Below are 25,257 nucleotides of genomic sequence, written 5' to 3' on the forward strand. Positions count from 1 at the left end.
AATAAGGAGACAGAGGGAAAAAGCATTGAGAGGAGCAAGGGAGAGTTGGGGGCAGAGTCAGGGAGATGCAGGAGGCTCCCTCGGGAGCAGGGTCGCCCTAACCCTGTAGGAGGGGAAGGGAGGACGGATCGCGCAGGCTCTGACAACCCAGCCCAGCCCCACCAAGGCTCCCAGGTTTCCTGTCTCTTTCTCCTCCCAGCTCCTCTTCCTCTCTTGTGAAATTTCTCCCCAGAGCTTCTCCTGTGCCAGCCGATCTCTGCTTCTGTATGTATTTCTTCCTCTGCCCGGTGTCAGTGACTGTCCGTGGGTCTCTCCATCTCCCGTCTGTCTCTGGTCTCCAGTTCAGCCTCCCGGCCTGGCCCTCTTGGTGGACGGTGCTCCTGGCGCCCCTCCCCGGGCGGCACTATTGGCGGAGAGGTGACGAGAAGGCGGTGTCTAGCCGCCCTCCAAGGGCAGGATTAGTCGCGGCGACCCAAAGGCGGGCAGGAGGGTGGGCCCGGCTGGGAGGCGGGCGGGGCCACTGGGGCCGAGCCCAGAGCCCCGGGCGGTCGCATTGTTTTCCTCCGCGGATCCGCGGCTGGACTCGGACCCAGGGCTCTCCCCACAGCTCCCTGGACCCCAAATTCTAACACCATCCAATTCGGACGCTCATCGCATCTCGCCTGAGTACAACCACGGATTGCGAACTCAGCGCAGCGCGTGGCCGCTGACCGTCCGCGGCGATCTCCATCACGCTGACCCGAATCCTGGAGCAAGTACCCGGGGCAGGGAAGGGGCTGCGGGGAGGCAGGGAGGGAGCAGGAGGGCGCGGTCGGCGGGGGCCAAGCTTCTGAAGCGCCAGGGGACCAGGGAGGGTGTCGGCGCCCAGTGTGCCTGGCTGACGGAGAGGGTCAACGAAATTGGGGTGCAGGGAAGAAGGAGGCACGGTAGCCGAGTCCCGTAACTGTACTGATGGGAGCAGAGTCTGGGCACCTTATTCAACTGGGCTTTCTTCAAGTCGCATCCCGCTGGATTGGGAAGCGCGAAAAGGGATTATTTGAGGCGCGCACCGTAGAGAGGGTGGAAAACCTGGCCCCTTGCTTTCCCGGCAGGGGAACTAGAGATCCGAGACCCGCGGAGAACTAGACCCTCCTGACGTCCCTGAAGGGATGGGAAGAGGGATGCATCGTTCTGGACTTTGTGTCACGGGTGCTCCTCTGTCCTTTTGCAAGCCGGAATCTGAGCACCCTCTGAAGGGTTGGCTCGTGCAAAGAGGCGGCGAATGGGGTCCCCGAGCAATCTCGGTCCCAGCGCCTATCTCCTTCCTTCAGCCCGCTCGGCCGGGGGCTTTGTTAGACTGAGGTCTCCCAAGGAGGATATCCGAGCTGGCAACTGCCTCCTAAGCCCACGGACCCCACTCAGCGCCGGCCTCAGGCCCGCCCTCGTCGGTTCTCAGCCTCTGGCCCTGTTTCCCTGGCCTGGGAGACCCGCCTTCGCTCCCCAACCCCCGCTCCCATCCCCTCTCCGTCTGCGCCTGCAGGCCCCTCCAGCCCCTCCTCCCGCTAACGTGGCTCTGGGACCCGGTCCCGGCCCAGACTCTGCTACGGGCCCCTCCTCGGAGCCCCGGATCCAGTGAGGGGGAGACACGTCGAGCCCCTGGCCCTAGGCCCACCTCTTTGGAGGCTCTAGACACCTGGATTATCCTGGTTGGGGGTTGGGTGGGAAGGAGGGTAGGTGCTGAGTGTAGGGCTAAGGGCTAAGAGTGGGGGAAATGGCTTGGAGAAAGGAAGGCTCTGGTTCCACAGGCTCCTTGGCGCGACCCTGCTCCCTCTGAGGAAGGTGGACTGGGGCGGGCGACCAGCCCAAAGGCTTCCTGCTATTGTCCCCAGCCCAGTCTCCCCTTCTCCATCCCTTCCACAGCTCTGGTAGACTCTGGCTATGACCCCAACCACTCCCCAGAGGTGGCTTCGGGGCCAGGAGAGAGAAGGGCTGTTTCCTCTTCCCAGCAAGGGGAGGATCTGGAAAGGGGAGAGTCAGCCAGGTCTCTCCCATGTGCTTCAGATGGGGGGTGTGAAGCAGCTCGGATTCTTCCAGGGCAGAGTGATCTTTTCTCCAGGCCAGGAGTTGAGGAGCTGACCAGATGCTGCTCCCCAAAAACAGCTACAAGAAGCCCTCTTAAAGATGTATCATAGTTGAGTCTAGAGGGCCAAGGCAAAGGCCAGCCAAGCGTTTTTAGAGGCTGGACTGATCCAGCCTAAAGTGGGGTGTGAGTGTGTGTGTGTGTGTGTGTGTGTAGAGTGGGTGGAAGGGAGGCACAGCCTGCTCTCTCAGGGAGGAAGGAAAGGGCCGAGGGTGCTTGCTATCAGATCATTTTGCCTGGAAATGAAGAGCATGTAAATGAGATGCAAATTAGCCTCTATTGTCCCTAGCTAAGGCGCTTTTGCTAAGAAGGCTGTTGGATTCTGAGGGCTTTAACATGGGAGTGGTCGCCATGCCCCACAAACTCTCCCAGTGACCCCGTTTGCCAAGGTAGTTCTAGGAGTTTCTAGAAAGGGGCCATCCCCTTCCCCTACATCTCTGGGCATGAAGCTACCAGCACCTTTGTAACCAAACTATTAAGAAGTGTCATCAGCTTCCTCCCATTTGCAAGGCAGCATCTCCCCTACCCAAGCCTCAGCAGACTTTTCTTGAATTTTTACATTTACTTGTAAGGCATGTGGTAAGGGGAGTGTAACACAGTCTCTTCCCTCCTTTGTCCTGTCTTCCATCAGGTCAGAGGTTTCCTATCCCACTCAAGCCCCCAAAGGAGTCACCACCCCAGGTAAGGAAAGGGCAGCAGCTCCTGAGGGCACAGGGTGGAAGGAGGCATGAGCAGGGAGCAAGAAGAGGGGCTGGCTCTTCTCCCCACTTGCCAGAGACCAAAGTTGTTTCCAGGGTGAAGATACCAGTTGCTCAGGGCAACTTGGAGGCAGGGGGGTGGTGGGAAGAGCAGGTTGGGGAGAATGAGAGACAAGCTATGTCCCTTTCTCTTCCTTTCTCTTCCCCTGGGAACAACAGTATCCGGAAACATGTCAAGGGAGGGAGGAAGGCCCAGCCTTTCAACACCAGAGGGTCCTTAGCTAGCTGCTACTCTGCCCCTGGGGAAGGGGGGGGTCATCATTAGGTGTTCCTACTCTTTCCTCCTCCAGCTCTCTTGGGACCCCACCTGACGTCAGCCTCCCCACCAGAGATGCTGGATTGGGGGTGGGGGGACACTTGGGTCCTGGCTCCAAGAGTAGAATTACTGGGGAGATGGAAGGGGGCTTGGCATGGAAGCTTAGGGTCTGTTTTAGGGGACACGGTGGGATGGGCAACTAAGGATTGGTAAAGGATAGTTATCTGTTCACAAAAGAGAGGATTCTCACCCTTCTTGACCTGATTTTTGGAGCCAACCAAGCCCCTCACTTCAATTTTAGGGGAAAGCAGGAAGCTGGTATATACCTCCTACTGTGGGCCCCAGACAGGGTCATTTGGCTGAGGGAGGCTGATGGGTGGAAGACCTGTCTCACCATCTCTTCCACCATATCCATCTTTTCCTGGACTTTGGGCTACAATTACCTGCCTGTCACTGAATTATTTATATTTTCATTTCAGAGGCAGCGGATGAGGGAAGGAAGGGAAAGAGGGGCACGTTTAGCCATTGCTTCACTAGTCCCTTGTACCCCTGGTTTCTCACAGGGGGTGGGTCTGCTTTTCCCCACTCAAGTACATGCACTGGTTCTTAGAAGCCAGGGAAGGAGCAGGGGGCTAGAGAGCCTGGAGGGGGTGGCACAGTGGTCGGGCAGACAGCTGCAGCCAGAGCTAAATTTAGCCTCTGATCTGGCACATTCATTTTTGGTGAAGACGGTCCCCCCTACCAACTCTCCTCCCTACTCAGTTTCTTCCCTAGCAGTGAAAAGGGCCCCCGGAGCTTGAGCTTAGACCCGGACAGTGACCTCTAGGCTGCTTCCCCCAACTCTATCTTCCTCAACTCTCGAAAGGACAGTGGCAGCCACACAGCTGCCCCCGCCTAGGCGCAGGGCCTGCATTGCTCCCAGAGTGCCGTGGGGTGTCTGGGAGGGAGGGGGAGTCAGACATGGTGCTCTCTTCCTCCTCCCAGTGCCAAGGAGTCACTATTTATAATTTTAAGGCTTCAGTCTCTAATTATAGCTGAGAAGGGGTTAGCAAGAGGGGGGCCAGGAGGTGTCACCTACTGAATGTCCCAGACCCAGTCAGGAGAGAAGAGGAAAAGCTGAGTGAGAAGGCTGAGGGGCGGGGGCGGGTGTGTCCTGTCCTTACCTGGGGTCATGCATGCAGGCCTCACAGCAGCCAGTTTGGGCCAGTTGGAGAGGGAAGGACCTTGAGTGACAATGACAGCTGGCTGGGACTGGGGCAGTGCTGGAGAGAGGGTTCTTTTCCCCCACCCCACAGGGTCTTCTGGGGATAGACCAGGAGAGGAGCCTGCTGGCTTGTGTCAGGGGAGAGGGAACTTGGCTCTTCCCCCACTTTTCCCTGTCTCCCCTTTCAGGGCCGGCATATGGGTGAGGGGGCACCCCCTGGGGCCTGAGCTGCCCCGCACAGGATGCCCCGTGCCCCCCACTTCATGCCCTTGCTGCTGCTGCTGCTGCTCTCACTTCCCCATACTCAGGCTGCCTTTCCCCAGGACCCCCTCCCTCTGTTGATCTCTGACCTTCAAGGTGAGTGCCCAGTACCTACCTTGCCCCATCTCTGTGAACAATTAGAGACTGAGACCCCCCTGTGTGGGAGGCAAGATGCTAGCAGGCTCCCAGCCTCAAGGAAGCTGACAGCCAGACCAGCAAAAGGAAGCAAACAGGTAGAGTGAGCTGACACCTCCTGTCAGCTGCTTCTCATTCCTGGGCCTGGTTTCTTCACTTACAGGCAGCATCGTGTGGACGTTAAGAGCGTGGACTCTCAGCTAGACCAAACCTTAGCAGGTCTGAATCCCTGCTAAGCTGCTCACTAGCTGTATGACCTTGATTAAGTTACTTAACCTTTCTTTGTCTCAGTCTCCTCAGCTGTAAAATGAATATAATAGTATTCTGAGCCAGTGGTGGGTACTCAGGAGGCTGAGGCAGGAAGATCACTTAAGCCCAGGATGTAGTGCTCTGTGATGGTGCCTGTGATTAGCCACTGCAGTCCAGCCTGAGCAACACAACCAGAGTCCTCCCACCCCCTAACCCCCTACCCCATCTCTTTAAAAAAAAAAAAAGGCAGATTAAAAAAAAAAATAGTCGCCGGGCACGGTGGCTCACGCCTGTAATCCCAGCACTTTGGGAGGCCAAAGCGGGTGGATCACCTGAGGTCAGGAGTTGGAGACCTGGCTGACTAACATGGTGGAACCCCGTTTCTACTAAAAATACAAAAAATTAGCTGGGCTTGGTAGCGTGCGCCTGTAACCCCAGCTACTCGGGAGGCTAAGGTGGGAGAATAGCTTGAACCCAGGAGGCGGAGGTTGCAGTGAGCCGAGATTGCACCATTGCACTCCAGTTTGGGCAACGAGAGTGAAGCTCCATCTCAAAAAACAAAAAACAAAACAGTCTTCTACCTCATGGAATTATTTAGGGATTAAATGAGGTTATACATGTAAAGTGCTGAGAACACGGTATGGCACAAATAAATGCTTTATATGTGTTTGCTGTTATTCTTAGCTACATAGAGAAGGCCTAATACTAGTTCAGTGGTTCCCAGACCTCTTACCCACCTCTCTACCACTGGTACCACCAATAAGCCCACCATGATAGAAAGCAGAAACCCACTTTTTCTGAGAAGAACCTTTATCTATTTGCAGTTCCTATTATATTTGTAGGATTTAGAGTAATTTTAAGGACGGAGGAATTGCAGTTGGGTTACTGGGAGTAATTGTTGAGGGATATATAAGAATAGCAAACACTCCTATGTGCTAGAAGCAGCTCCAAGCACATTATACATGTTTTTTTTTTTTTTTTTTTTGAGACGGAGTCTTGCACTGTTGCCCAGGCTGGAGTGCAGTGGCGCGATCTCGGCTCCTTGCAAGCTCTGCCTCCTGGGTTCATGCCATTCTCCTCCCTCAGCCTGCCGAGTAGCTAGGACTATAGGCACCCGCCACCATGCCCGGCTAATTTTTTGTACTTTTAGTAGAGACGGGGTTTTACCGTGTTAGCCAGGATGGTCTCGATCTCTTGACCTTGTGATCCACCCGCCTTGGCCTCCCAAAATGCTGGGATTACAGGTGTGAGCCACCGCGCCCGGCCAAGCACATTGTAAATGTTAAATCATTTATCCCTGAACTCTGGCTATCCTTTGACCACTGATGACTGTGATTTCCACCATGATCAGGCCAGGTGGATGCTGGAGGTGAGGTGGTCAGAGGAGGCAGAAACCTTGGAGGGCAGAGGTGGCCTGTGAAGAGCCTTGAGGGGAGGGTGCAGAGGGCTGGGAAAACAGAATGAATAAATGCTCCAGTGGGACAGTGCACAAAGTGGGAGTGAAAGGAAATTGCTAGCCGTAAGGCAGTTCCAAGAAGGGACTAGGCTCAACTCTGGAGGCAGACAGACCTGGATCTGAATCCTGGTATCTGCCACTTCCGAGCTAAATGAGCAAATTCCTAAATGACTTCTAGCCTCAGGCTCCTCATCTGTAAAATGGGGCCAAAGCTACCTCATAGACCATGTGTTAAATGAGACAATGCATGTGAAGTGCTAACACTGTGTTTGGCAGAGATTAAGTACTCAGTGTTATTGGTATTAAGAATAGCTTTTGGGCACTCTAACCTCACACATCCACTGTGTCCGCTGCTGGGTTTCATCTGGTTGGAGAGGGTGTTGGGGAATTTGTGGTATCCTGGCTGGCCCTCAGCACCCTACCTCTCTGTGTCCTCTAGGTTCTTCCCCATTATCCTGGTTTCGGGGCCTGGAGGATGATGCTGTGGCTGCAGAACTTGGGCTGGACTTTCAGAGATTCCTGACCTTGAACCGGACCTTGCTAGTGGCTGCCCGGTAAACTGGCCGTGGCACAGTTGTGGGGCAGACGTGCATGCTCCTGGGCAGACATGGGACCTGCATGGCCACTGCAGCATCTTGCAGGGGACACATGCAGGTGCACAAGCCACAGGGCGTGGACATGCTTGGACCCAGAGCACAAATGCCAAGGCATGGAGGAAGTGGGGAGGGGAGGGGCAGAAGGTCTGCACTGTTTGTCCCTGAACAGCTGACTGTGGGTAAGGTGGGGGCTAAGGAGCTCAGCTGGAGTGCCTTGACTAGGCTTTGATCCCTCCTTACCTACCCCTTCAGGGATCACGTTTTCTCCTTCGATCTTCAAGCCCAAGAAGAAGGGGAAGGGCTGGTGCCCAATAAGGTGAGGGGCTGTGTGGGAAGAGGTGCAGACATGGAGATGAGGCTGGGAAAGGTCTAATGGAGGTCAGGTGGGTGGGAAGAAGAATCCAAAAGGAGCCATAATGTCAGGAGGGAACCCAGTTGCCCCATGATTTTCCCTCTTCAACTTCTCCCTTTAGTATCTAACATGGAGAAGCCAAGATGTGGAGAACTGTGCTGTACGGGGAAAGCTGACGGTAAGGAGTGAGACAAGAATGTGGAGGGAAGGAGAGGATTACTTTGCCCCCAGTCCCTGTCCAACTTGTCCTCTACTATGCCGAATTTCCTTCACACTTTTTCTATACCAGGCCACAGAGGAAAATAGGAAGGAAAGAGAATTCCCGATTTTCAGTTTCTCTTTCATGCCTCACAGAAAAGAAAAGTGAGGCTCAGAGAGGCCAAAGGATTTGCCTAAGGCCAGAGGGCCAGCAAAGAGCTTACTTGGGACTTTATCTCACATTGCTCTGTTGTGCTCAAGAGGAGTAGCCCACCTTTCTTTCTTTTTTTTTTGAGACGGAGTCTCAGTCTGCCGCCCAGGCTGGAGTGCAATGGCAGGATCTTGGCTCACTGCAACCTCCGCCTCTGTGGTTCAAGTGATTCTCCTGCCTCAGCCTCCCAAGTAGCTGGGATTACAGGCACACATTGCCACGCCTGGCTAATTTTTTGTATTTTAGTAGAAACGGGGTTTCACCGTGTTGCCCAGGCTGGTCTTGAACTCCTGAGCTCAGGCAATCTGCCCATCTTGGCCTCCCAAAGTGCTAGGATTACAGGCGTGAGCCACCACGCCTGCCCGGTAAGCCCACCTTTCTATTACCTCCTGGTCTCAGTCCCAGGACCCTCTGTCACTGACCTAGAATTTTGGGTTCTCTAGGACGAGTGCTACAACTATATTCGTGTTCTTGTTCCCTGGGACTCCCAGACGCTCCTTGCCTGTGGAACGAACTCATTCAGTCCTGTGTGCCGCAGCTATGGGGTACAAAAGACAGGGTGGGGGTTAGGGTGGGAGTTGGGGGGACCCCAAGATGAGCAATTGGTTTGATGGGAAAGGACCAGGAACTGGGGTAGGGGAATGGGAGTGCCCAGAATTCAAGGGTCCAGAGGGGCTGGGGAGGAGGCAACAGGACAGGAGGGAATAGGCTGTGGAGCCAGACTCCAAGACCCTGAAGATTCTAGGCATCTGCTCCCTCTGTCCCCAGATAACTTCGCTGCAGCAGGAGGGTGAGGAACTGAGTGGGCAGGCTCGATGCCCCTTTGATGCCACCCAGTCCAACGTGGCCGTCTTTGCAGGTGGGCAGCCGGGCATGTGAGAAGAAAGCATGTGGCTGGAGGGAGCTCCTGCCTTAGCTCCTCTCCCAGTGGGTCTTTTCCCCATTCCCCTGAGTGGAGGGTTGAGGTAGGGGCCAGGGCCAGGTAGGGGTGCGGGAGGCCCTAGAAGAGGCAGGATACAGATCCCTAAGCCCTCCCCTGACCCCACTCCATCCATCCCTCCAGAGGGCAGCCTATACTCAGCCACAGCTGCGGATTTCCAGGCCAGTGATGCTGTAGTTTACAGAAGCCTTGGGCCCCAGCCCCCACTCCGCTCCGCCAAGTACGACTCCAAGTGGCTCCGAGGTCAGGGCAGGCCTGGGGAAAGGAGACTGTTCCTGGCGGGGAGGACTGTGGTGGGGAGCAGGCAGATGGTGTGGTAATGTGTACATATGCAATGGGGAGAGCGATGTGGGGCCAGGAGCTTCTGAGCAGGTACAGATACTCTTCTATACCCTTTCCTGTCATTCCCCATCTTAGAGCCACACTTTGTCCATGCCTTGGAGCATGGAGACCATGTCTACTTCTTCTTCCGCGAGGTCTCTGTGGAGGATGCTCGGCTGGGGAGGGTAAGGAGGTGGGCATCAGGGTGGGTAGCTGGAGGGTTCTACTGGATCCTGAGAAGCCAGTCTGAGTGGGAAGAGAGCTCCTGACCATAATCTCCACAAAGCAATTCTCTGGACTCTCACCCCTCAACTTGGAATAGCCCTGAGCCGTCTGCCCCCACATCCTGCTTATCCCTCACCCTTGACCCAAATTGTCCTACCATGCCACACCCTTCATTCACTGTGCCCCTCACATTGCTCCCTTGGTGCTTTTTTTTTTTTTTTTTTTTTTTTTTTTTTTTTTTTTGAGACAGAGTCCTGCTCTGTCACCCAGGCTGGAGTGCAGTGGCGTGATCTGGGCTTACTGCAAGCTCCACCTCCCGGGTTCACGCCATTCTCCTGCCTCAGCCTCCTGAGTAGCTGGGACTACAGGCGCCCGCCACCACGCCTGGCTAATTTTTTTGTATTTTTAGTAGAGATGGGGTTTCACTGTGTTAGCCAGGATGGTCTCGATCTCCTGACCTCGTGATCCACCCACCTCAGTCTCCCAAAGTGTTGGAATTACAGGCGTGAGCCACTGCGCCCGGCCCCTTGGTGCTCTTAACTCACCACACTCCTTGCACGCAGCTGGCCCTGTGGGTCTGTCTCACCATTGTCTACTCCACTCTCCTCCCCTAGGTGCAGTTCTCCCGCGTAGCCCGAGTATGTAAACGTGACATGGGCGGCTCGCCTCGGGCCTTGGACCGCCACTGGACATCCTTCCTGAAGCTGCGGCTCAACTGCTCTGTCCCTGGGGACTCTACTTTCTATTTTGACGTTTTACAGGCCTTGACTGGGCCTGTGAACCTGCATGGCCGCTCTGCTCTCTTTGGGGTCTTCACCACCCAGACCAATAGGTTGGTACTAGGCTGACTAGTGTGACCCAATCTGTCCCCTGCCTCACCAGCCTCCAAACTCCCCTTTCACAGCCTACTGATGGGGGCAGTTAAGGGAACCTCTGAGCAAAGCCAGTTTGCTGTGTCGCCCACCATTTTTTCTCCCAGTGTGGCACCCAGTGGCTGCCTCACTGCCTCAGTCTCTACCTCCTAACGTGGTGTGAAGGGTGCCACCACTTCTTCCTGGGGGAAGTTGTGCAGTTCCTTTCAACAACTATCCTGCATCTTTTCTGGCTCCTCCAGCATCCCTGGCTCTGCCGTCTGCGCCTTCTACCTGGATGAGATTGAGCGTGGATTTGAGGGCAAATTCAAGGAGCAGAGGAGTCTGGATGGGGCCTGGACTCCTGTGTCTGAGGACAGGGTCCCCTCACCCAGGTACCCAGGATGGAAAATGGCTTTTGTGGGGGCATAAGCAAGCAGCATCTGCCCCCAAGATGGGATTGTGAGGAGTGAGTGAGATGTCTAAGGCCTCAGGGTGAGAAGCTATAGCAGGGTGGCAGCGGGGCCGAAGAGCTGCGGCAGGGAAGGGGAGCAGTGCTGTGAGTGTCTGTGTGGAGGGGGAGCAAGGCTTTCCAGTCAGGTTTGGGAACAGTAGGGGGCACAGAGCTTAACTGAGCTCCAGCTCCCAGTCCCAAGGTAGCCCCTTCCCATTCACCCACCAGGCCAGGATCCTGTGCAGGAGTAGGGGGAGCTGCCTTGTTCTCTTCTTCTCGAGACCTCCCTGATGATGTCCTGACCTTCATCAAGGCTCACCCGCTGCTGGACCCCGCTGTACCACCTGCCACTCATCAGCCTCTACTCACTCTCACTAGCAGGTATGGTGCTGAAAAACACTGACCACTGCCCCCATTCTCAGCCACCCTCCTCTTTCTTTGACCCAATAAGGTAAACCACATTGGCGAGAGGAAGAACTTGTGAAAGTAGAAGGGAGAGCTAAGAAGGGAATCCTGGGGCCTGGGGGAAGGGCACAGGCACAGCTACCAGGACAGCTGGGCTCTCCCTGAAATGCTCAGGCTTCCACTAGACAGGTTCCCTGACCTGAGGCCCTTTCCTTCAGGGCCCTACTGACCCAAGTAGCTGTGGATGGCATGGCTGGTCCTCACAGTAACATCACAGTCATGTTCCTTGGCTCCAACGATGGGACAGTGCTGAAGGTGCTGCCCCCAGGTGGGCGATCCGGGGGACCTGAGCCCATCCTCCTGGAAGAGATTGATGCCTACAGCCCTGCTCGGTGAGGCCTTTGGAGGGGAGGCTCCCTGCAGAGCAGGGATGGGATGGGAGGTAGCAGCGGCAGATGTGGGAAGGTTGGAAACACCAAAAACATTGGCTTTTGCAGGGTGGGAGCTCTGGGTTAGAGAGGCTTGGCGAGAAGACTGGACAGTGTGGTAGGGCAGGGCAGCTCCATGGGTTATGCTCAGTTGCTTGTGCGCCTCCGCACTTTCTGTTCTTCCACTCATGCAGGGAAAAGGTAGCCTCATTTGTCCATCTCTGGTTCCTTTTGGCCTCACCCTAGGTGCAGTGGGAAGCGGGCAGCCCAAACAGCACGACGGATCATAGGGCTGGAGCTGGACACTGAGGGTCACAGGCTCTTTGTGGCTTTTTCTGGCTGTATTGTCTACCTCCCTCTCAGCCGGTGTGCCCGGCATGGGGCCTGTCAGAGGTGAGAGGGGCCTGAGGCCAGGCCCTGTGTGGGCAAGCTCCCCGGGCCAGCAAGAGCACAGAAACGAAGGTCTTTGGGGTGGCAGGGAAACACAGGGGATGGCTGCGGGGTGCGTAGGTACCTCAAGCATTCTGAGGGTGAGCAGCAACCAGGGTGTGGAGAGACTGAGGTGGACTGGAGAGAATGAGGCTGGGAGACTCCTGTAAGCCAGGGTGGAAAGAGGCAGCAGAATGGAAAATGACTGGAGTAGAAGGGGATACAGCCTCACACACCTGTTTTCCCTAGGACCTGTTTGGCTTCTCAGGACCCATACTGTGGATGGCATAGCTCCAGGGGCTGTGTGGATATCAGGGGACCTGGTGGGTAAGTGACAGGTCCTTGGCCTTCCTGAGCATAAAATTCCCCACCACTAAGAGCTGAGGGCCAGAGTGGGAGATAGGGACAAGGTGCAGAATTCTAGAGCCACTTCGTTTTCCTCCTAGGACTGATGTGGATCAGGCTGGCAACCAGGAATCCATGGAGCATGGTGACTGCCAAGGTAAACAGAAGAGGCGGCTGTGGTTGCCACCAAAGCTGCACATGGCCACGATGGCCACAGACACCATCCCAGGCTTGGGCTTTTGTCCTTCTCTCCTTCTGTGGCACAGTCACCCCATCAGTTCTTCATGAAGCTTCTCCTTCCCCCCATCTTCACCCTCTCCCTTCTTCATAGACGGAGCTACTGGAAGTCAGTCTGGCCCTGGGGATTCTGCTTATGGTGAGTCCTCTTGTCCCAACTTCACCTTCCCTTGCTTAGCCCACATACCTGAGTGTATGTCCTGTGGTAGCAGCAGAGCAGCATTCTGAATACCCTGGGAGTATGGGAAAAGGGTCGGCATCCTCCAGATACCCAGCATGTAGCTCAGTACTTGGCACACAGTAGGGTACTTTTTGAACAAATAAATCAATGTCCTGCATGATTGAGCCCTCCCCCAGGCCCAGAAGAAACTAGAGGCTGGCGTTCCACAGGAGGGAGGAAGGACCCCTGGAAGGGTGTCGGGGTAGAGATTAGGAGCCTCACTGGCTCTGACCTGGTCTTTGCCACCAGTGCTTCCGGGTCCTGGCCCTTCCCCTGGGACCCCCAGTCCCCCCAGTGATGCCCACCCCCGGCCCCAGTCTTCCACTCTTGGAGCTCGCACTCGGGGTAAGAGGGCTACCTGGGAGGGACAGGAGTGAAGTGTGGGGCTGCTGATTCTCGGAGCGTTCTAAGCCCCTCACTGACTGGTGTTTGGTGCTCACTAACGCCTGTTTGGAGCCTCCCCTCCCCAGAATTGGGCATTCCAGCCCCAAGTCCTCCTGCACGAGCAGTTTTTGGCAGTTGCTCTTGGCATGGCTACAGAGGTCAGAAGTGGGATGGGGAATCCCTAGGCTCGAGCTCTGGCCTGAGTGTGAGGGGTAGTGCGTGGGCTGTATGCTGAGAGGTCAGGGGAGGTGAATCCTGAGGATGGTGAAGGCTGTGGGAGTGAGGCTGAGTAGCAGCGGGAGGGATGATGATGCCAGGCCTGGGAACTGCCGGCGCCTCTGGGCCTAGGTGCCCCGCACCGCCTCCCCTTGGCTGAGCCTCCCTCCTCCCTCTCGGTCTGCAGGCGTGCGCCGGGACCTGCCCCCAGCCTCGGCCTCCCGCTCCGTCCCCATCCCACTCCTCCTGGCCAGTGTGGCTGCAGCTTTTGCCCTGGGCGCCTCAGTCTCTGGCCTCCTGGTCTCCTGTGCTTGTCGCCGCGCCCACCGACGTCGGGGCAAAGACATCGAGACTCCGGGGCTCCCGCGCCCTCTCTCCCTCCGCAGTTTGGCCCGGCTCCACGGTGGGGGCCCAGAGCCCCCGCCGCCGTCCAAGGACGGGGACGCGGTGCAGACGCCGCAGCTCTACACCACCTTCCTGCCGCCTCCGGAGGGCGTGCCCCCGCCGGAGCTGGCCTGCCTGCCCACCCCCGAGTCCACGCCGGAGCTGCCGGTCAAGCACCTCCGCGCCGCCGGGGACCCCTGGGAGTGGAACCAGAACAGGAACAACGCCAAGGAGGGCCCGGGCCGCTCACGGGGCGGGCACGCGGCGGGCGGGCCTGCTCCCCGCGTGCTGGTGAGGCCGCCGCCGCCCGGCTGTCCCGGGCAGGCCGTGGAAGTCACCACTCTGGAGGAACTGCTGCGCTACCTGCACGGCCCGCAGCCTCCCAGAAAGGGGGCCGAGCCCCCCGCCCCTTTAACCTCGCGGATGCTTCCGCCGGAGCCCGCCCCCTCCCTCTTGGGCTGCCCCAGCCCCAGGTCCCACGAGTGCGCCCCGCCACTGAGGCTGGACGTGCCCCCCGAGGGCAGGTGCGCCTCTGCCCCCGCCCGGCCCGCGCTCTCCGCCCCCGCTCCCCGGCTGGGCGTCGGCGGAGGCCGGAGGTTACCTTTCTCCGGCCACCGGGCCCCCCCTGCCCTGCTCACTCGAGTCCCCTCGGGAGGTCCCTCCAGGTACTCCGGGGGTCCCGGGAGGCACCTCTTGTACCCGGGCCGGCCGGAGGGCTACCGGGGCCGCGCCCTGAAGAGGGTGGACATCGAGAAGCCCCAGTTGTCCCCGAAGCCTCCCTTCGTCGGGCCCTCCTCCCGCCAGGCCGTCCCGAACGGCGGCCGTTTCAACTTTTAAAGGGAGCAGCCCACAGCCTCCAGCGTGGGGGGCGCCCGAGTCCTTTCGGCCGCGAGCTGGACGCTCTTCAGGACGTCTCACCGCCCCCTCGCCCCGCACCTCCAGCCTTCCCGACTCGAAGTCTCCCGAGGCCCCTTTTCGCCTCGGGTTTATTTATTGACTGTCTTTCCCCCTGTCCTCGAGAGAGGAGTGGGAGGTGAGAAGCCCGTCCCCTCAGTGAGCCAGCATTTCGCGGGGAGCTGGCGGACTCCCACTCCCCGCTCCCTTCCAGCCAAGCTGCCTTAACTCGCCCCTCGGGGCTCCCGCAGAGACTGGGCCCCGGCGGGCCGCGCGCGCTGTGTCCAGAGTCCTCGGGCCTCCCGGGTCTGGGACGTGCCTCTCCTACTGTGTAGGAGCCTCCGCTTCCCAATACAGCCGTGTCCGCAGCCGCTGCCTGACTTTACTCGGGCAGGGGAGGGCGGCAGTCGGTCGGCTCGCTCTGGGCGCCCTCGCCCTCTGCCTTTATCTGGGCCCCGGGCTCTCCCGGGTAAGGGGATGGCTGCGGTCTCGCCGCGGGGGCAGTCTGGAAAGGTTTCCTAAAGGAGACGAGCGAACTAATGGTGTCGAGGTGAGCCAGGGCCCAGGAGACCCCGTAAAGTTTAGTTGGGGCTGGGGAACGCCCTCGGAGCTCGTTTCCCGATTGAGGTAAGAGGGACTTTCTTAAAGGCCTAGTCTATGGGATGGGGAGGCGGAGGGAATTTTTTGAGAAATAAAATGAAGCTACAGCGTACGTTACTTGAAGTTCCACATCAGAAAATCTTGTCCTGAGGAGAATTTGGCTGGAAGATTTTGGGTCGCATGAGGGGTAGGCTGCAAAAAAACAGCAAAGGATTCGGTCCTGTCGGAGGCAAGGGTCTGCCCCCAGCTCTTCCCCAAGGCGAGGCCCCCGCGGAGAGCTGGACCGGGGACGAGAGCGCGCGCGGCGTCACACGCACGCTTAGCCACCCCCCAAGAAGCCGCTGCCGCGCTCGAGCTCCGCGCGCTCAGGACCAGGTAGCGTGTGGCTGTCGTGGTGCTCCCTTTGCTCCGGTTGGGACTGGCTGCGGATATCTGTCCATTATCCCCGACACCAATGAGAGGGACGAACAGGACCACCTGCACCGCCCACCACCCTCGCGCTAACGACGCTCAAGCCCTAACACAGGAGGCAGCTGGTGCGAATTTTTTTTTTTTTTTTTGGAGACAGGGTCTTGTTCTGTCACCTAGGCTGGAGTGCAGAGGCCTGATCTCGGCTCACTGCAACCTCCGTCTCCCAGGTTCAAGCATTTCTCGTGCCTCAGCCTCCCAAGTAGCAGAGATTTCAGGCATGCATCACCACGTCCGGTAATTTTTGTATTTTTAGTAGAAACGGGGTTTCATAATGTTGGTCAGGCTGGTCTTGAACTCCTGACCTCGTGATCCGCCCGCCTCGGCCTCCCAAAGTGATGGGATTACAGGCGTGAGCCACCGTGCCCGGCCAAGCTGATGCGAATTTACAAATGGGGTTTTTCACCCTCACTTGGCTGTAATGTCCGCCCAGTTCGAGCCCCACATTCTCCCGCTGGCGCCGCCTGGGGGCCGAGCCAACCCTTGCTGCTAAGGAAGCCTCGCCAGTCCCCTTGCCGTTTACTACCTAAATGTCCTTGGCGGGAAACTGCTGAGAACAATTTGATGGAAGAAGCCTGAAGTTGTTTCTAGTTCCGCGCTTTATTATTTGTGATCATGACTGGTCAAAACTTCGCCCGGAGCCTCCATTTGTTCATCTGAAAAATGGGTTTGAGAAGCTCAAGTACTAGAACGTGAAACGCTTTCTAAAGGCAAAGGCATGGTGGTATCTTGTGAGATAGTAATTTCTTCAGACTAGCGCATAAGCTATTCCTATTCCTAACTTTGCGATCTGTTTTCACTAGGCAATCTCTTTCCCTTTGTATCCTTATGCTTTTCATCTATAGATTTTACCCTCAGGGTTTTTTTTTTTTTTTTTTTTTTTTAATGCTCTCTGAACATTACTCCCATTTCAGTTAAGCTTGTCTGGCCAAATTTGGTTGTCCTCCAGAGTCTGACCTCTTTTTGCTTGGCGCTTGTTTCACCAGGTTGAAGTGGTCCTTTAGGTCTCAGTTTTTTCCGTATGGGGTGCCTTACTTAAACCAAGGTGCCTCGGGGCCAGTGCCAGTTTCCTAGATACTGGAGGAAAGCAAGCAAGGAAGGAGTAGAGAATCCAGTCACTTGACTTCATTATCCTCTTCAAACCGAGATTTTAAAGCAAGGACAAGGAAAAATTTCAAGGCTGCAGCCTTTCACAGTCCTCTGAGGGACAAAACTCAAATATAGTTCTTGCCTTGAAGGTGGTCACAAACAAAAAGGGTAAATGATCCTAAGGTTTACATATAGACCTAAAAGAGAGATACATACAATGGAAATTTAATCTTGTAATTCTTTGCAGGCAGCAGTAATTTATAGGTTAAAGTCCTGGTTGTAGTTTAATTATAAAGTATGTTCATTTATTAGCATTTATCACTATGGTGACTTCTTTAGCCAAAGAGTATCTAAACTGAACTCTCAGAGCTAACAGAAGTAACTATGTTGCAGTGAGAGCAACAGTCCTGGGTCTCTACCGCTTGTTTTCTATGTGGCCTTGGCAATTCAACCAACCTCTTTGAGGCTGTTTTTTTGGTAAGGAATGGAAAGAACATATGGCAACAGGGATTTGTAAAGTGCCATATGAATATATATATTTAAATTAAGTGCTTTGTGAGAAAATTATTTACCCAAAATAGACTTCCACCAAATATGCAGTTCATTAATACAGATACCTCTCCCTGATAGAGAGTAGTGAATAATAAATTAGGAGGATGAATTCAAATAAATGATCCCTGACCATAGAAGGATAAATATGACCTCAATAAATCTGCTAATACTCTTTTTTTTTTTTTTTTTTTTTTTTTTATCATACTGTTAGCTCAGTTTTTGTCTTTAGGAAACCAGAATGCCAACAGGAGGATAGAATCATCATCCTCAGGGATTTCTAAGCTGATTTCTTAGAGGCATCCTGGGAGGTTATGGAGAAACCAGGGCCCCAGCAGTCAGAGTCCATCAGTTTGTGTAAGGCTTTGGGGACTTGAAACACAGAAAGTTCCACAGCCACAGCTTGAAAATCTGTTCAGCATCTTGGGTTCTTTGGGGGCTAAGTCACAAGGGCCTGAGCTATTACTGTCTCTCAGGTTTTTAACTCCTTGATGTCACTGTCCCATCCATGAGAACCACACAGGTATGTGTCACTCTCTGCTACTTAATCCAGCAGTTGACCCTTCAGAACTGTTGGCTCATAAGAATATAAGGTTATATGTATGAGAGTAAGGTTCAAGTACATGGATAAAATATGAAGCCTATAAATCTAAAAGATCACCTACCTTTACCAGGTGTATCGGACAGGGTCTCAACAGGAAACAACATTCTCAAAATAATGAAGGGCTATTTTTAAAGGTATGGGCAAAGGATAGATAGGTCAGTAACTGGAGGCTAATAACTCTATTAGGCCTAAAAGGATAAAAGGAGTTATTGGTTTCTAGGTCCTGGAGGGGGAGAGTGCCTTGAGAGAAGCAGTGACTTTTTTTTTTTTTTTTTTTTTTTTTTGAGATACAGTCACACGCTGGAGTGCAGTGGTGTGATCTCAGCTCACCAAAACTTCTGCCTCCCAGGTTCAAGTGATTTTCGTGCCTCCACTTCCCGAGTAGCTGAGATTACAGGAGTGAACCACTGCACCTGGCAGATGTCAATACATTGACTTCAGTCTTTTCTCTTCCCCCAGTCTCCTGTCAGGGCTCCCTATTGGCTGAATCCAACTGGATGCCAAAGCACAGGAAGCCCATTGATGTTCATATAGGTCAGTCTCCCAGGACAGAGAACAGGCTACAGAATAGAGGAGTGTAATCTGGAAGGAAAGAAAGAAAACATCCAGCATACCTAGAGATGAAGACCCTATTCATTCCCCACAAGAGAGATTATTTTTTACTCTTCTTGCTCAAGTATTGCTGGCCAGAAACTCTATGCAGATACCCCCAAATTAGTTTTGGAGCAAAATTTACTATGGGGAGCTTATAGGAAATGCTGCTTGGATCATATTTTTCTTCTCAGTTTCTTTCATTCTTTTTTTTTTTTTTTTTTTTTTTTTTGAGATGGAGTCTTGCTCTGTTGCCCAGGCTGGAGTGCAGTGGCGCCATCTCCACCTCCCGGGTTCAAGCGATTCTCCTGCCTCAGCCTCCCGAGTAGCTGGGATTACAGGGATGTGCCACCATACCCGGCTAATTTTTGTATTTTCAGTAGAGACGAGGTTTCACTATGTTGGCCAGGCTGGTTTCGAACTCCCAACCTCAGGTGATCTGCCCCAGTTTGGCAGCTTTTTTTTTTTTTTTTGAGATGGAGTCTCGCTCGGTCACCCAGGCTGGAGTGCAGTGGCGCAATCTTGGCTCACTGCAAGCTCTGCCTCCTGCCTCAGCCTCTTGAGTAGCTGGGACTACAGGCGCCTGCTACCATGCCCGGTTAATTTTTATATTTTTAGTAGAGACGGGTTTTCACCATGTTAGCCAGGATGGTCTCAATCTCCTTACCTCGTGATCTGCCTGCCTCGGCCTCCCAAAGTGCTGGGATTACAGGTGTGAGCCACTGTGCCTAGCCCTCAGTTTCTTAAACGCAAATCTGAGATGAATTAAGCTGCCCAAGGCTAGTGAATAAAATAGCATTCTGACAAAAGGGAAACCACAGAGGAAAGTATACTAATTAACTCAATGCAGAAATTGTAATCTTAGAAAGAACAATTTTAGCCCGGGTGCCATGGCTCACGCCTGTAATCCCAACAGTTTGGGAAGGTAAGGCAGGTGGGTCCCTTGAGCTCAGGAGTTCAAGACCAGTCTGGACAACATGACAAAACCCTATCTCTACCAAAAATACAAAAATTAGCCGGGCATGGTGGTGCGCACCTGTAGTCCCAGCTTCTCGGGAGACTGAGGCAGGAGTATTGCTTGAGCCCTGGAGGTCGAAGGTCGAGGCTGCAGTGAGTCAAGATCATGCCATTGCACTCCAGCCTGGGCAATAGAGTGAGACCCTGTCTTTAAAAAGAAAAAAAAAATGCCGGGTGCGGTGGCTCACGCCTGTAATCCCAGCACTTTGGGAGGCCGAGACAGGCGGATCATGAGGTCAGGTGATCAAGACCATCCTGGCTAACACAGTGAAACCCGGTCTGTACTAAAAATACAAAAAATTAGCCGGGTGTGGTGTTGGGCGCCTGTAGTCCCAGCTATTTGGGAGGCTGAGGCAGGAGAACGGCGAGAACCTGGGAGGCGGAGCTTGCAGTGAGCTGAGATTGCGCCAGTGCACTCCAGCCTGGGTGACAGAGCAAGACTCTATCTCAAAAAAAAAAAAAAAGGACAATTTTTACAAGTGTGTGACTCTGCAAAGTCAACCTATTTTTACAACTATATGATGAGGATAATACCCACCTTGCAAGATGGGTATTTATATGTATATGCAGAGTACTTAGCACATTGCCATACATGTAGCAAAATCTTTTTTTTTTTTTTTTGAGACGGAGTCTCGCTCTGTCGCCCAGGCTGCAGTGCAGTGGTCGGATCTCAGCTCACTGCAAGCTCCGCCTCCCGGGTTTACGCCATTCTCCTGCCTCAACCTCCCGAGTAGCTGGGACTACAGGCGCCCGCCACCTCGCCCGGCTAGTTTTTTGTATTTTTTAGTAGAGACGGGGTTTCACCGTGTTAGCCAGGATGGTCTCCATCTCCTGACCTCGTGATCCACCCGTCTCGGCCTCCCAAAGTGCTGGGATTACAGGCTTGAGCCACTGCGCCTGGCCCGTAGCAAAATCTTAAAGCAAGGTGGCTATTGTTATTATTTATAATATTGGGCCCTATCTCAAACTTTCCTTTACAGCACTACCCTTAAACTTTAGGACTGGTTATAGGAGCAGACTGCAACCCCACACTTTTGTTCAGAAGTCTCCTGTAGTCTTAACTTACTCTATTACCTATCAGATGTCTTACACAAGCCTTACATAGTTGTAGTTATCACTAGATTGCTCCCACTTCAGCCTTCACCTGTATTTTTTACCTATTGATCTCCTTGGAGTAGAGGGTTCTTTTTCACAGAGGAATGAACTCTTAGGAAAGTTGCCCTAGTTCATGATATTTCCCATTATTTAAGAGTATCACCCAGCAGGGCACAGTGGCTCACGCCTGTAATCCCAACACTTTGGGAGGCCAATGCGGGTGGATCACCTGAGGTCAGGAATTTGAGATCAGCCTGGCCAACATGGTGAAACCCCGTCTCTACTAAACATACAAAAATTAGCTGGGTGTAGTAGTGCATGCCTATAATCCCAGTTACTAGGGAGGTTGAGGCAGAAGAATCACTTGAACCTGGGAGGCAGAGGCTGCAGTGAGCCGAGATTGTGCCACTGCACTCCAGCCTGGGCAACAGTGTGAGACTCTGTCTCAAAAAAAAAAAAAAAAAAAAAAGCATCACCCATCAGAGAACTCTAGGTTCCTATCTCTTCAGTTTCCCCCAACTTTCCCATCTTGATAATTTCTCTCACCAGGATTTAATTCAACAAGATTTTTAGTTCTTTGGTTCTTAAGGCTCCTCAAGTTCCTGCCTTTTTTTCCATCAGCACAGCCAAGACTATATATATTGCTTAAGTGCCTGCCAGAATTACCTTCTATTAGTTGAATATGTGCACAGGATTTGCTGACTATATGTATTTACCAAAAAGAAATTATCTGCATATACCCTAGTACATGGTAGGTAACCAATTTCCTAAATATTGACTTTGAGAACTTGCTGGAGATTCCAGTCGCTGAACACAGATGCTTATATGTCCTTAACTTTGGACAGGCTCAAAGCTAATTTTGTAAAGAAAGGTATCCTTCTTGCCAACAAAACAGCTTTTCAGAACTCTGTACACTAGATGGGACACCCATCTTGCTAGTCAAATTGGTTTGTTCACCCCTGGCTATCAATGGGGATTGTGCTACTACCAGACTGACCCTCCTATTTTTAAATACAAATGTGTGCTGATTTTGGACTAAGATAGCAGCAAGCACCCTATTAACCAAGAATAACTGAGAAGCTGGCAAAGTAAATCTACTCTTTCCAAGCACTCCTGAATCTGATGTTTTTCCCCATACATCTCAGCATTGACTTTACTCCCACACAAGGCACATAATCATTTTCTTCAGCTACTTTTCTCCTCCCTTAGTTGTTTGCTTTTAGGGAAGGGAGTGGGGGATGAGAGAAAGAAGGAAAATGTACATTTAACAAGTCAGTCAAAAGCTCTCCTAATTCTCATTTCATTTCTTACCTCAACTTGCTCTGCCTGTCAAGAATACCACGCTGAGAGAGGTGGATAAGGAAAAGGCAGTGGGCATGCATGGGTTAGTAGATCTATACCCCTCCCCCTTCAATTAGCTCAGTTGGACAGGGAAAATGAGCTCTGTGGTTCACTTGTGATCAGAGAATAGATACAAATTTTTGCCCAGGAGATGAGAACAAATTCAATGGCACCCTGAAATGGTCAGCTCTGACATTTTATTGAGAAACATTTTTATTTTAAATGATAGTACAAAAACTGTATATATAATATAGATCTGTATAAGTATATATATACATACAAATGCTCATACACATATACACACAAACTTGCTCATCAGAATAAAACCCTATTCTAAATAAAGAAGTATATTTAAGTTTTTCTAAAAATATGCTGTATATAAAGCTGTCAGACAACCTGAAAAACTGAGGACATTGTGAGAATAGTCTGGGCACATCCCCCCAACAAACACCTGCCCCAGTACACACCCAAATGGCCTTGACAGAAGGACAGCACATGGGGCAAAGCCAGGGAGAGAGCTGCTACCATCATTGTTGCTATAACAAGATGTCTAAAGCCAACTAGGAAGCACAGGATATAGAAGGTGACCTAGATTAACTTTCAGAAACAAACCACCTCAGAATAAACAAAAAATATGTGGTAGAGAAGGAGGAGAATGGAGAGAGAAAAGACAAGCCCCAAAGATTAGAAATGACCTACTAACTAAATTCGGGTGCCTGGGAAAGCCTCAATGAGAGAGGAACAATAGAATCACGAAAGCAGAAAAGGTAGGGGGAGGGGGGATAGGGGAATCACAATTTCCTGCCACTAACATGCCAAACTGCTACTGTAGAGTCTAGGAATGTCACCTCCCCCCCTAATACTAAAGAGGCTAAAAAATAAAATAAAAATTTACAAAGGGCAGCATCAGAGACTAAAAAAAAAAAAAAAAAAAAAAAAAAAAAAAATGGCATAGGAAATAAGAGTAGTACTCAGAAGGGGGAAATAGTCACCACATAAAATAGAGATAGATAAGAGCCTAGAGTGCATTCAGGTGGTCATGACATATAGTCCATTCTAAAGCTCCTTTTCTAGCCATCCAGAGATGGGTCTGCACAAGGAGTAGAGAAGAGGAAGCCTTCTCTAATAAATTAGGACAAAAACTGATTCCCACTCCACATTAAACTTTCAGGAAGAGTTCAGTAAGTGCCTCAAATTTTCCAGCTCTGGAGGTCTGTAATGATAGGAGAGAGCCACACAAGCTTTCTTAAAATGGTCATCATCATACTGGTGAGAAAAAAAAAAAGAGGCTGGGCACGGTGGCTCACACCTGTAATCCCAGCACTTTGGGAAGCCGAGGAGGGCAGATCACGAGGTCAGGAGTTCGAGACCAGCCTGGCCAATATGGTCAAAACCTGTCTCTACTAAAAATACAAAAATTAGCTGGAAGTGGTGGTGTGCACCTGTAATCCCAGCTACTTGGGAGGCTGAGGCAGAAGAATCGCTTGAACCTGGGACATGGAGGTTGCAATAAGCCAAGATCATGCTACTGCACTCTGGCCTGGGCAACAGAGAGAGACTCTGTCTCCAAAAATAATAATAATAATAATAATAATTTCTCAAAGTGATATTTCTTTTTTGTCTTTTTTTTTTTTTTTTTTTTGTGAGCCACTGTGTCCGGCCTCTTTTTTTTTTCTCACCAGTATGATGATGCGCCACCACCCCCAGCTAATTTTTGTATTTTGAGTAGAGACTGGGTTTTGCCATGTTGGCCTGGCCTCAAGTGATCCTCCCGCCTCGGCCTCCCAAAGTGCTGGGATTACAGGCGTGAGCCACTGTGCCCGGCCAGCAGCTTTAGTTTATTTTATTCTATTTATGTGTTTATTTTTTTGAGATGGAGTCTCGCTCTGTTGCCCAGGTGATCTGTTGCAGTGGGGCGATCTCGGCTCACTGCAAGCTCTGCCTCCCGGTTTACCCCATTCTCCTGCCTCAGCCTCCCAAGTAGCTGGGACTACAGGCACCTGCCACTGCGCCCAGCTAATTTTTTGTATTTTTAGTAGAGCTGGGGTTTCACCATGTTAGCCAAGATGGTCTCGATCTCCTGACCTCATGATCCACCCGCCTTGGCCTCCCAAAGTGCTGGGATTACAGGCATGAGCCACCACGCTTGGCCAGCAGCTTTATTTTAAAGTAGACAACCATCCTAAGCTTGAAGTTTCTCATGCTCAAGCACCAACTCTGATCCATTTCTCTGCTTTTCCTTTTTCTTTTCTTTTTTCTTTTTTTTTTTTTAGACAGAGTCTCACTTATTGCCCAGGCTGGAGTGCAGTGGCACAATCTCAGCTCACTGTAAACTCCACCTTCTGGGTTCAAGCAATTCTGCTGTTTCAGCTCCAGAGTAGCTGGGACTATAGGCGTGTGTCATCATGCCCAACTAATTTTTGTATTTTTGGTAGAGACGTGGTTTTGCCACGTTGGCCAGGCTGGTCTTGAACTCCTGACCTCAAGTGATCTACCCGCCTCAGCCTCCCAAAGTGCTGGGATTACAGGCGTGAGCCACCATGCCCTGCCATTTTTGTCTGCTATTTGATTCTTAATAATTCAACCTTGCCAATAAGCCAGTTGGAATCCTCTAACCCAGAAGATCTAAGCAGTATTTCCCCAACTTCTATGACTAATCCAGAAAGACATACAAAATCATGAAATGGTATTGCCATTAATGTATTCAATATTTAATTTCTAATTACTTCAAAGCATCCTCACTTGCCATTCTCTCCATGGCAATACAATTGGAGATCAAATCCTATTTCCCTTATCTGGGATGCCAAGAGGACTGTTCTGAGTAAATAAAAATGAATGCCTTTTTCTTATGTTTTTTCAGATACCTCCATTCTCTCCCTCTCTACCCCAGCCTCTCCTCTAACAAACTCCCCTGTCTCAGAGACCCATCATAAAAAATGACTTGGCCTGTATTAGAGATTTTGGGGGTTGGGGAGGTAGGAATGATAGATTCTGCAGAAAGAACAATAAGATCTGCTAAAGAATTCCCCCGAAAAAGTGGTGACTATATACTCAGAAGGGCATGTTAGATGGACATTCTCTGCCTTTCGTCAGTAGCTATCCCAGAGAGTGAGCTAGTTGGGCCTGAATATCATCTGCAGAGTTAACCTCCTCCCCCTTAATGGGCGGGGTGTGGGGGAAGAGGGATTAAAGTCAATATATGCACCGAGAACATAAATAAAAGATATCTAAAATGGTACTTGGTTCCTCTATCATTAAAGTAAGGCTCCGAAATCCCACACATAACAGCTTCTTGTTAGCACCTGGTTCCCAAAGGGACTCAGAAAAAATAAAAACATTGCAAACAGGAAAAGATTATTTGACAGTAGATAGAAC

At 52.2% G+C, this 25,257-nt stretch overlaps 2 protein-coding genes across 13 annotated transcripts in view; one reads left to right on the forward strand and one right to left on the reverse strand.

The window, feature by feature from the left end:
* The first annotated feature begins 519 nt into the window (after positions 1 to 519).
* Positions 520 to 15,244, forward strand: SEMA6C (semaphorin 6C). 5 transcript variants are annotated; one of them, XM_010387221.2, is made up of 20 exons: positions 540 to 751; positions 2,751 to 2,800; positions 4,526 to 4,694; positions 6,878 to 6,992; positions 7,287 to 7,350; positions 7,508 to 7,564; positions 8,239 to 8,340; positions 8,564 to 8,654; positions 8,859 to 8,978; positions 9,153 to 9,241; positions 9,896 to 10,113; positions 10,396 to 10,527; positions 10,815 to 10,967; positions 11,210 to 11,383; positions 11,666 to 11,812; positions 12,098 to 12,175; positions 12,295 to 12,350; positions 12,525 to 12,569; positions 12,900 to 12,995; positions 13,438 to 15,244. In XM_010387221.2, exons 3-20 carry the CDS (start codon positions 4,580 to 4,582, stop codon positions 14,469 to 14,471), a joined length of 2,886 nt encoding a protein of 961 aa, XP_010385523.1. In that variant the 5' UTR covers positions 540 to 751; positions 2,751 to 2,800; positions 4,526 to 4,579; the 3' UTR covers positions 14,472 to 15,244. The 5 variants fall into 5 exon arrangements, with proteins under 5 accessions (XP_030792965.1, XP_010385523.1, XP_010385524.1 ...); XM_030937105.1 differs by lacking the exon at positions 12,900 to 12,995 and having other exon boundaries at positions 520 to 755; XM_010387222.2 differs by lacking the exon at positions 12,900 to 12,995.
* A 1,197-nt stretch (positions 15,245 to 16,441) lies between these two features.
* Positions 16,442 to 25,257, reverse strand: part of GABPB2 (GA binding protein transcription factor subunit beta 2) — a 71,101-nt gene continuing 62,285 nt past the window's right edge. For 3 of the 8 annotated variants that reach the window (XM_030936278.1, XM_030936277.1, XM_030936279.1), the window contains exon 10: positions 18,155 to 18,420. In XM_030936278.1, the coding sequence (XP_030792138.1) occupies positions 18,262 to 18,420 (159 nt within the window). In that variant the 3' untranslated portion in view covers positions 18,155 to 18,261. Of the gene's footprint in view, positions 16,883 to 18,152; positions 18,421 to 25,257 lie in introns of those variants that run through there. The other 5 variants (XM_030936283.1, XM_030936285.1, XM_030936284.1 and 2 more) reach the window with 5 other exon arrangements.

This window comes from Rhinopithecus roxellana, chromosome 8 (assembly GCF_007565055.1).
Source record: "Rhinopithecus roxellana isolate Shanxi Qingling chromosome 8, ASM756505v1, whole genome shotgun sequence".
Lineage (NCBI taxonomy): Eukaryota > Metazoa > Chordata > Mammalia > Primates > Cercopithecidae > Rhinopithecus > Rhinopithecus roxellana.

Coding starts and splice junctions, on each gene's coding strand:
- SEMA6C (XM_010387221.2), top strand. CDS start 4,580: ATGCCCCGTGCCCCCCACTTCATGCCCTTGCTGCTGCTGCTGCTGCTC. Junction 4,695..6,877: donor GTTGATCTCTGACCTTCAAG/GTGAGTGCCCAG, acceptor TGTGTCCTCTAG/GTTCTTCCCCATTATCCTGG. Junction 10,114..10,395: donor TTCACCACCCAGACCAATAG/GTTGGTACTAGG, acceptor TGGCTCCTCCAG/CATCCCTGGCTCTGCCGTCT.